We start from the raw sequence: 11,253 nt of genomic DNA on the forward strand, positions 1-11,253 counted from the left end.
CCCACATCTGCAAAATGATTTATATGATATAAATGACTACTATATCACGCTTGAAAATATAGCCTAGTGGGTCCATTGATTCGGTCTCTTGTGCAGCAAGTGCTAACACCAGGTACAATAGAGATGAAGCTCCCAAATCTGACTGCTGTCATTTATAGAGATTGATCAGAATGCTACACCCAAGCCTTCATGGGTTTTGGAGCATTTGAAATACAGATGCACACATGGCACTTTGGACCTATGTTGTGTGCATGCATGCATGCATAAATATATTCCTGATAGAGATGGATATTTAGTAGGCATGTCTATTTCACATGTTTGTATTTCCATGTGTATATTAATGGGGGTGCATTATATATGTGCACCATTTTCTGAACTAGCTCTGGAGAGAAGGTGGCTTGCAAACCCCCAAACAGAGCTGTAATCACTTTTCTTTCTGTACAGCATGCCCTTCCTCACCTGTTGAATGGGAACAGACGAGGTAGACAGGCACAGAGACAGAAAGACTTTAATCCTGACCTCACTCAGGCAGCATGTCTGCAATTCCATTCCCCTCCCTCCACTCCAAAAGGCAGTAGTAGCGCCTTGTAAGAAAACAACAGAGCCGTCCCCCACTGCCTTGAGCTCTCATTAATCTTGTTTTCCTCCACTTTATTCTGCTTTTTCCTATTCCCTTGCCTTTAGTGCACTGTATCAATGCTGACAGCAGCTGGGGAATTGAAGTTGAGTTTTCACATTCTATTGTAAACACCATATCCTCCTCTTTCCTCTTCCTTAGCACCGGTAACAGTGGTGGGGAGGTCATACCTGCCTTCCCCTTTCTGGAGAGAGCAATTCCTCCTCTCCTTCCCCCCAACATCTCCTAAACTGACTCCCTTTCTAATTTTCAGATGAAGATATAGATGTTAGCTGACCTCCTGGTAGCACCAGTGAAGCTTGGCTCCCAGACCACCTTACCCAGGCAGCAGGGAGAGATTCAGAACAGCTTCTTATGGGCTGACACATACACACAGAAATATAGTCCCCCCTGCCCCTCCCCACCCCTCATGGCATCAAATCAAACTGCGGCAGACTTGACAAATCTATTTGGCACGGTTCGCTCAACTATTTCAGCTCGAACCATGCAGAGTGCTGCACTGACACACCATGAACAGGGTGGAATCTGCACATTAAATACAGACATCTGGGAGCTTTCCTAATGAAGGAACAGCAGAGATTAATGTTAAAGGAAAAGCGCAGCCAGCCCTCCAGTGCTCGATGCGCTGAGCTGCGCTATGGGGCTCGGGGATGTATATTCGAGTCAGGAGGTTCTGCACTTGCCCTGCTGCTGGGCTGCTGCAGGCAAATCATTTAAAGGGGAGGGGAGCTGCTCACCCTGATTTTGGGGTAGGCAAGCCACTGAAAAGCAATTACTTATCCTCCAGCCTCAGGAGGTGTCTGCTAAATTGAGGCCAAGGTACAAAAAGAGAAAAGAGACTGGAATGAACAAAAAAAGTGCAGAGGAAGAGACTGTACTTATAAAAATTAAGAGAGAAAATGGCCTTGAAGGAGGCTACGGAGCTGAGAGCTCTTTGCACACATGAAAGGGTCAGATTCTCCACTGGTCATTCATGCTGCTATAGGGGTTGAAACCACAGGAATATCTAGGCTACAGGTTCTTATACTTTGGGGACTAGGCCTGACTGGTATAAAACAGCTAGCTCCAATAAAAACAACAGTTATCCTGATTCATACCAGTTTAGGATCTAGCGTTTCACCTACAGCTTCACAGGGATGGGAAGGATAAAGTCACATGTGATGAAACTCCCTGCCCAGCCCCACTCTCACCTCTCTTGACTCTGAACAGTGGATTTCCTGAAAATGGCAATTTAAAACCAGCATGACTGGGCTGTTTATCATCATATCTTTCTAACTGTCCTTCTTACAACCATTCCCTTGTGCCTGAGCTGTTAAAAATGATCCCCCTGAAGCCTTAAATTCACCTGCCTTATATTTTGCTATAGTCTCAAAACTCAGACTGGGTTCTCTGAAAAGTCTGCAAAGTACTTCAAACCTTTCCAGATGACCCAGGCCCAGTCATGATACAGAAGTGGTCACAGTATAGTTTTGCATTGGAATCACATGAATCCTAGAGATATGCCCCAGCCACGAAGCACAGATCCAGATCCAGATCCAGTCTGCCCAAGTTTGGATCTGGGTTGGACTTATCTCTATGGGGTTCTGTGACCCTTACAAAGGTAACTAATTTGTACTGAGCTTCAGTAGGAAGCATGGCTTAGTAGATACTGGTTCAAATCTGTGCTCTGACACACACTTCCTGACTGACCTTGGGCAAGTCACTGAACCTCTCATTTGCCCAGCTATAAAATAAGGATAAAAACCTTCCATGCCTCACAAGGGTGCTGAAGGATAAATTCACTGGTGATGCTGAGGCACTCAGACCCTAGAGTAGTGGGGACTGGGGAGTCACAAGTACCACAGATGTCATCTGCTCTGAGAGGTGGAGCTCAGCTGAGCCTGAGACCTATATTAAAAAATACACTTATATGGAAGATGAAACCCTATGAAGGAAAGAAAAGAACAAATCTCTGCAAATCCGAGCTGCTGAGTTACATGCCAGCGTTGGCCCTTCCAGTGGAGGGGTGGACCGTTAATTTAACAGAACAGCTGAACAAATTGAAATACTTGGGAAGAGGAGGCAGCTGCTCTTGGAGCCTTTGCTGCATGGTACATATGTACATGATCCAGTGAGGGGGGCGCAAAGCAACAGCACCAGCAGCCACACCTCATACTGATGAGCAGAAGTGCCCTTAATTAAAGAGAACATGTAGCCAGGCAGAATTAGAGAACAGCACCTCTTAGGATACACTATTGTTTTATACACAGCTACACCCTGAGCAGTCACTTCTCCTACTTTCCAGTTAGCTTCTCACCTCATCATACCTAAAAACATCTTCCCAGAGCATCATTTGAGTGTCTCCTGCATTGAACATCCATTATGCATCCAAAGGATCAAATATCTCAAAGGGTCAAATATCCATATTCATAAACAATCTCAGCCCACATGCCTACACACAACTGGGAGCTGTGGACAGAAGAGGCACAAGCACAGAGAACTCAATGCATCACTGCCAACCACGACTGCTACTGCAGATCCCATATCCTTGACAAACTGAATTGCTCCTCATTATTTATTGTTCACTTTATTCTCTGGGACATTGTGATCCCCTCATAGGATTCGTGCCCTTTCATTTCCAGGCCTCAATAACTCCTGAACTGCAGTTTCATGTGGTTTTGTGATTGTTAACCCAGCATGCAGACGGGGCTCTGGCCATAAATGCTCCATGAATCTTGTGTGGCAAAACACAGGCATTTTCTCCTTCATTTGCAGTCAGGAAACATACTGCAGGCTCTCTCCACTGAGCAAGATGCAACAGCAGCCAGGTTTTCCAAGGAATGAGGATTTCCTGATCACTCCACAGATGAGGAGGATTATTTCTGGTGAAAGCCATATCACAGATTCTTTCAACCCTGACTAAACAGTGTCAGCAAGCAGCAACTCCCACCTCCTACCCACTCTCCCCCCACGACAATTATATTATATTATATCCCACTCTTCTGCTGACTGCTAGACTCATAGAGATGCAAACAGTATGGAGAAATGCATTTACCTTGTGGTTTTTCCCATGCCGGAACATCATCCAATCCTCACCATTGGTGCTGACCTCCAGCTTGTAGGAGTGGACATAGTAGCCATTCTGTGTTTCTCTGGAGATGGCACCCTGGGTAGCAATGGCTGTCAGCACTGTCAGAAAACGAAGGTCCACCTTGTTGGGTTTTCCAAGAGATGGGAGAAAGAGACGGGTAAAAACATCAGACCCATCATAAGCTAGATCATCCCTTATTTTTAAAAACTAAGGAGCAGATGCTCCACTGCTGCAAACCGCTCTGGCTCCAGTCCATGGACCTGCACTGGAGATTTACACTTTGTCAGTTTACATGAGCTGTGATCTAATACTGAATCTCCTTGGGGTTTGGTACAAAACAGAGATAAGGTGATGACTTTTGCTCTGCAGTGGCTGGAGAGTTCTGTCTTGAGAGTCCCGTGCAAGGATCAAACTGGTTGGGACACTCAACACAATCACTCCAGCATCATTTTTCACCCTGCTGGACTCTAGATCTGGCCACACACAGGCTGCAGAAAAAAGTGCTTCATGTTTTGCCTTCTGGCTGCAATTCTCCAATCTCTCATTTCAGGGGGCAGAGGTGTGTTGCAGGTGCCTCACTTTCCCCTCCCATCCTTTGCCCATCCTGTCTGTATGTAAACTTTTTGGGACAGGGACTGTCTTCTCCCTTGTCTGTGGGGCATCAGTCTCAGTTGGTGAATCTAAGCACCACTGTGATAATAAAGAATAAGTGGTAGTAGAGGGGAAGTGGTACAAGTGCTAATGTACCAAAGATCGTACAGGGGCAAAATCCTGGTGTCCTTATGCAACATTTACCCATTATTTAAGCAAATTCCCATTGATTTCAACAGGAGGACCTCCCCCCTCAGGGCTTGACCTCAGCAGTGGTTTAGCCAGCACAAGGATTGAGTAAAATTGATTAAGGACCTTGAAGTTTGCCAGTATGTGAAAGTTATACAGTGCCCCCTCAGACAAGACAACAGGATCTTCACTAAAATTGAAAGCTCAAATCTTTTTAAATGGGACAGAGGCCAAGCTTTTCCATGTAAAATAAAATCATGATGTCCAATTAGCAAGAGCTGCAGTTCATGGTTTTCCATTTTTTTTAGTTATCTGGGTTAAAAAAGGTCACAGGAGCTGACTCGGTAGCATTGCCATGAATGAAGAATTAGATATCTGCTTCAGGCAATGACATTTCACTACCTCAACTTCTTAATGCCCTTTAGCATGCACCATCTCCCCGTGATATATATGCAGTCAGAAGCCCTTTATGGACCGAGGTATAGTTCAAACAAGGTCCTAACAAAAGCCTTTGCTCTATAAAACCCCTAATTGAAGTCCACCCTGCCAATGCTTGCTATATCTCCAGTAGAATAAATATTATTCTAGCCACTCTTTCACAATACTGTGTTAAGGCTCTGGCCGTCAGGATGGCTGCAGAGTCAATGGTCCTTGTAAGTGGCAGCATTCAGGCTCTCAGCTCTCTGGAAAGTCCATCAAAGTTTAGGGGGCATGAGGTCAAGTCAGACCTTGTATAGGAATGTTAATGGGTCAACAGGGCTGGCTCACTGCACAAAGGCAGTCAGGCTGACTTCGCTGAAGAGCAGCAGCAGCAGCTAACCCATTGCTGATTCCCTGCAAGTCACGGAGGCAATAAAAAATCCTACAAGCCTCATGTTTCAAGGGTCAATTTAACAGCATGAGAATCGGTTGGTTCAAAGCAGCGTGTGGGGGGAGGGGCACTGAAGCTTCAGAGTACAGTGGCAGGACCTTGCCAAGGCTGGCTTCGCCTCCTGCAGAGACGCATTCTTGCTGCATTGCTCTGCCAGGGCTGGCTACAAAGCTCTCCCAGCGGTGCCTGCCAATGCCAGCTACCTTGCGGCACTGCCTCACAAGACAAGACTGGTGGGAACTCCAGCAGATCACACTTTTGACAAAAGAGATTTAGAGGTCAGTGCAGCACCACACGCCACGCCAGCTGTCTGGCAATACAACTGCTGCTAAGCCTAATACCAAGAGCCCTGCTTCCCCAGCATGTTAATGTTCTACCTGGATAATCTAGGGCTTCTGTTCTCCCCTTTTGCCCACTGGGACCAGGACATACCTGGAGGTATTCCTTGTTGGAATCCACATTGGGAGTCCATCCATTGTCATCGCTGTTGAGCCGGCTCTGCTGTGGGGTCCACCTCCCATCTGAGTAGGTGGAGGAGGCACTGATCTGTTCATTGGAGATCCTGCCAGATTCCATCCCCAAAGGAACGTTGCACTGGAAGTCTACAGCAGACACATGCACAGATCAGTTTACAAATCCTGTATACTTCCGTTCCAGTTGGAAGTCAGCCATAAAACTACTCCCCAGAATCCTGGAGCAAATCCTTATGCCCATAAAAATGAATGTATTTACATAGGGCTATCTGAGCACACAAAACCACTGAAATACTAATGTGAAAGCATCTGGGAGAACAAAGGGTGGCCTTGAGTTTGAAGGACCTATTGGCAGTTGTATTATCTGGATTGCGTTATTAAGACCTTTCCCACTTCTAGAATTGGGTAAGTGCCATCTCCACACTCTTTGGCCACCTCTGATGTGTGACTGCCTTCCCATGCCCACATCAAGTTGTGCTAAGCCATTCACCTAGCTGTAAAGCTACTTAATTTCTTAAGCTAGGAGATGAATCCTAACTACAGCCAAAGCAAGGAATGGGCAAGGCATGAAAGAAACATACTCTGCAAAGTCCAAGAGGTGTTGAGGTCAGATGGGAATATAATGGTTGATCAGGAGTCTATGTCAGACTTGACAGAGGGGGTGGAAAAGCAGGATCATAGGAGGTTCCTACCAATTAAGAACCTATTATCCTGCATTCTGAATTTCCTCTTTTAAGGCTTTTAAAGGTGCAGTAATTCAGCCATGATGCACATCTTGTGCATTTTGTGGCATATGTCCCACAAGCAGGGGCAAGATACATTTAACAAAAAAAATGTCAAAAAAGAACTAAGCCGGCCAAGCCCTAAACTTGCATACAATGACATAGCTCTACTGACATCCATTTTTTTTAAACATGGCCATGTTATACACAGCACTAGAAACACTAAGCCAACTTATACTCTCAGGGGTGCCATTAAAGTCTCATTGGGCATGTCTACATGAGACATTTACTGCGGAGTAGATTCTTAGCTGTGCAGTAAACATCATGTGTCTACATGTGTGTCCCTATTAGGCTGCAGTAAACTAATTAATTGTGCAGCAGGATAGTACTTGTAAATAGAAGTACTATCCTGCTGCAGTTTTTTACTCCACAACAACACACATACAAGACACTGCTCATGTTGGCTGGGGCATGAGGGTGCTTCAGTGTGGGGGCTGCCTGTTGACATGCCCCATACTGAAGCATCCTCGTACTCTAGCCAGGCCCTCCGTAGCATGTTGAGTGTGGGGAGTAACCCAGGGCTGGCAGTCTGACCCCTAGGGCCCCTGGCCAGCTAGGGCTGCTCCAACCTAGCTCAATATGCTGTTGTCCCGGGCACATGTTCAAATGGCGTATCCGGAAGCAATAAGCTGCCTAGCTTATTGTTTTGCATTAACTGTGCATGTAGACGTGCCCAGTGAAAACAGAATTTGTCTCTTGAATAATTTTGCTCTTTTAATTTTTCAAATTTTAAGTTGAATTAACATTTAATTTCCCTGTTTTCTAAAAGGGGGCCAAAAACACAAAAGCAGGATGGGAAAGGAATACACACAAACTCATGCAGTCCCATCTCAGGCTTTTTTAACTGAGACATACCTGAAGCAGGGCTCCTTAACAGAAGCTTCACTGTGGAGTCCTTAGCATTACAGCCTTTAATGCTGGTATGCTAAACTGCTCTAAGTAGCTAAAGTTCTGTGTGCTCAAATTGGGGTCACCCAGACCCACCCTTTCTTTGGATAAATACAAATTAGAAAATTGGGAGACAGGTACAGTATTCTGAAAGTTTTCTCTGTAGCAGCATAGGTTCATGGTACAAGGATGCTGAGAACTACTGTTCTAGTTGAAGGGTACTATGAAAAAATAAACAATATTTTCTAACATGCATATGTTAACACTACAAGTTTCACAACGCTAAAAGTACACAACTTACTTTCATCAAATCAAATCTTTTCCTTTCTTTGTGAGGAACAGACAACAAATTTAAGTTTGAAATTATTAGCTTCAGACATTTTAAATTAGACAAGCATGAAATTTCAACTGGCAGTCTGGGTAATTGTATTTTGAGAAAATCAAGGAAAAAAAAGAGCATTTCTTTCCCACTCTTCGATAATACAGCTGCACCAATTTTACTGAAATCTTCCAAAAATCCCCTGGAGTGAGACCAGACATGGAAAGTTTCACCCCAAAAGGAATCTGAGAAAGTTATGAGCAACTAAAAAGATGAAGGTCAGATGGATTCATTCTTAACAACAGTGCCCAGGCAAAAGCTAACACACACTTATTTTCAATTCTCTCTGTACTGCTGTCTGAGAAGCAACCCCTTGAAAACACTCTCCGGATTACTCATTCAGATGCACAGATGGATGAAAACACTCTCAGAGATTCAGATGCAACAATCCATAGACCTGCACAAGTTAGAAGAAACTATAAAATTTCCAGCTTACTGTCTGGAATCTCCTGCTGGACTAGGTAGTAACGGGCTGAGAAACCATCTTTGGCCACTGCCAAATCAGTGTGGAAGGTGAGTGAGAGGATACCAGTAGTTGAGCGGATCTCTGAAGGAGTCTTAGTGCCACAGTATCTGCCTATCAAGGGCCCAACTGCAAAAGAAATAGGAGCAATTCTAGTTTCAGCATCTTGGTTGGGAACATCAGTCTTTAACAAATCAGCACTACTGAGCAAAAACATACAGGTAGTGGACAGCAAGTAACAACCAACCCCACAAAACCAATCAGGATAACATGAAGGCATTTCAGATTTGTTCACTAACATCACTTACAGTGGTATGGGCTTTTTTAAGAACAGAGAAAGCTGAAGCACAGTATTGGTTAAATGCATGTCACTCTGGCTATCCCTCCGCATGTCTAATGTATCAATCACTATATTACAATGCATTATTTATAATATTTGATAAATAGGTTATAAAGCAAGTCTTTCTCCTATATCTGTTGCACCTTAGTGATCAACAAGTCTATCCTGTCTTTAGTTAAGATGCTGCCACGATAAACATGCATTTCTAATTTTCTAATTGTATGTGCAAGATAAAGCCTACACTGACCCTCCCTGAGCACAAACCTGAAGTGTCAATAAAGTAGGTAGGATCTGCAGCCTTAGCATTTAACTGCTAGCTTCAACTGAGGGAAGACCAATAATGTTTTGGATCCATTCAAAAGCCAAAGGCAAGTCAAAGCTTGGTCCAAGTCTATCAGCCCATCAAGCTAGTGTGGCTAAAGAACACCCGCTTCTATATACAAAGGGGTGATGTGGCTAGAATTGTATGTGGTCACTTTTGGCTCTCCCCAGATGACCAGGTCCCCCTTTATAGTTGAATTTATAGCTGAGTTGAGGAGGCCTTCTGCATGTCTGTGTCAGAGCTAAACATCCTTTCCTTGAAGTCACAGCAAGATACCATAACCACTCTGCTACCACCTTCTAGCCTTTCAGATACATTCATGATGCAAACTACTATGGAACATTTCAGATTATCCATCCTTATTGTTAATGGGACAATGACAGACACTGAAGAAAGCACCATTTCACTCCAGTGCTTACCTTGAGGAATGCCATCCCAGATGTCTAGCCAGTCATACTTGCAATCTCCCTCCCCAATTTGCAAGGGGTCGTGCTCGAGGTCAAAGGTCAGAAACTGAAGAATGATCTCCATCTTTGGCTTAGCCACGATGGTGAAAGTGCAATCTAAGTTGTGGGGATACTTATCAGGGAATCCTGGTGACTCTATAGTGCCATTGGTGCTGGTGAAGTTTCTAGAACAGTCTTCAGAGCCTGCAGTGGTAAGAAAAGTAGATGCAACATTAACAGCAATATGGCTGATGGTTCTCTCTTCATTGTGAGCTACTGAAAATCCATTCTGGATCCAAGGTGGTTGTATTCGCAAGAGGAATTTCACTGAAAATTTCCTGGGACGCAGCAGTTTTGTAAATAGTATATGAAGAGAGAGGGTGAGACTTTAAAGCATTCTTAAGAGGTCTAAATCCACACTCTACACTAATTTTAATGCCAGTCTTAATCCCCTAGACCAGCAGTCATCAACATTTTTAGACTGCAGGCTGGAGTGACCCAGTTTGGGTCAGAGGTAGGTGGATGGGTGAGTGCTAGGGCCCAGCTGCCATTGCCACTTTTCCCCACCATGGCATGAGGAAAACACCCATAGCTGGCTGACACTTCTCCCTATGGCAGTGCTGGAAAAGTGACTGTCAAAGCCCTCCTGCTACTGAATGGCTTCAGAGCCCCATGTCTGTGGGATGGATGAAATGGCTCCATGGGCTGACTCCAGGCCACAGGTTGAACCTAAACACATTTGCCCTAAACACATTTGGTAAATGTCAGCATCTACAGCTAAAATTCCTCAGCTAATATTCTGAAAATGGTATGAGGGTAATGGGTAAAACCAAAAATGTTCAACGCCCAAGACTGCAACACAACAGAATGACTCTCATTGCAATGATACAATCCCACCAATATAAAGGCCATGTTGCTGGGCAATAATTTAGTAGGTAAGAATAGGCCATGCATAAAGAAGATGCTGGTATTTTTTCCCCACTTCCGCATGCCACCAATGGGCTCCTAAGGCCTGAGCTCTTCTCATCTGGCAATGAGCTCTTTTGGGCTGGCTGTTCCAGAGGAAAAACACTTCTCTAGCTGGACCTAGATTCATTCAGTTGGATGGCAGCGCAAACAGAGCTAGTGTACGCACACTGTACTGTGGGGGAGGAGGGGTTGAGGCTTAGGAGCCAAAACCCACATCCAGTCAGACTAAAAGAACTAGCTCCCTATAGGCACACTTGAGGATTTAAATGGAAAAATCCTTTGTTAAGGAATTTAATTGTCCTGGAGAAGGAAGAGAAACGAATGACATCTGGTATGGAAGAGGAGCTGTTGAACTTTTAAGAGAGCCCCTCTTCTGGTCTTTTGGCTGTCTGAGAATTTTGTATTAGGCCTCCTCACTTCATCCTGACCTGAACCTCCTTCTCAAGAGTCAGAAAAACTGGCTTCTTTTTCCAAATATAACATAGACTTGCTGTGAGGCTTTATGCTAGTTACTTAACTATTCTGTGTCTCAGTTTATCCACCAGCAAAATGGGGATAATAATATTTATAAAACAACCATGGTCTTCTATTTGGAAAGTGCTTTGAAACCATTGCACAGAAAACTGTAAAGGAAATGCAAATGCCCGATTATTAATTGTTGCTATTACGCATTTTCTTTTCCATCATAGCAACAATTAGGAAAGCCACCTCTCTGTAGAGGCACTTGGAGATTAGCATCCCAAAAGCTCACATAAACGGAGAATCCAGCTGATGGCCTAACATTTTCATTGTGGGGCTGCTGAAAGATTTTTTTGGGGGGGGGGGGGGGGGGG

The 11,253-nt window shown here is 44.4% G+C and overlaps 1 protein-coding gene across 1 annotated transcript in view; it reads right to left on the reverse strand.

Moving 5' to 3' along the window:
• The window catches only part of NRP2 (neuropilin 2), a 135,722-nt gene that overhangs the window by 76,930 nt on the left and 47,539 nt on the right, over positions 1-11,253 (reverse strand). Inside the window, exons 4-7 of the mRNA XM_019522907.1 lie at positions 9,425-9,655; positions 8,317-8,472; positions 5,791-5,960; positions 3,672-3,827 (exon numbers count right to left, since the gene is read on the reverse strand). Coding sequence (XP_019378452.1) covers positions 3,672-3,827; positions 5,791-5,960; positions 8,317-8,472; positions 9,425-9,655 — 713 coding nt within the window. The remainder of the gene's footprint in view (positions 1-3,671; positions 3,828-5,790; positions 5,961-8,316; positions 8,473-9,424; positions 9,656-11,253) is intronic.

The sequence above is a fragment of the Gavialis gangeticus genome, unplaced genomic scaffold (assembly GCF_001723915.1).
Source record: "Gavialis gangeticus isolate Ggan-Ray unplaced genomic scaffold, GavGan_comp1, whole genome shotgun sequence".
In the NCBI taxonomy this organism is placed as follows: domain Eukaryota; kingdom Metazoa; phylum Chordata; order Crocodylia; family Gavialidae; genus Gavialis; species Gavialis gangeticus.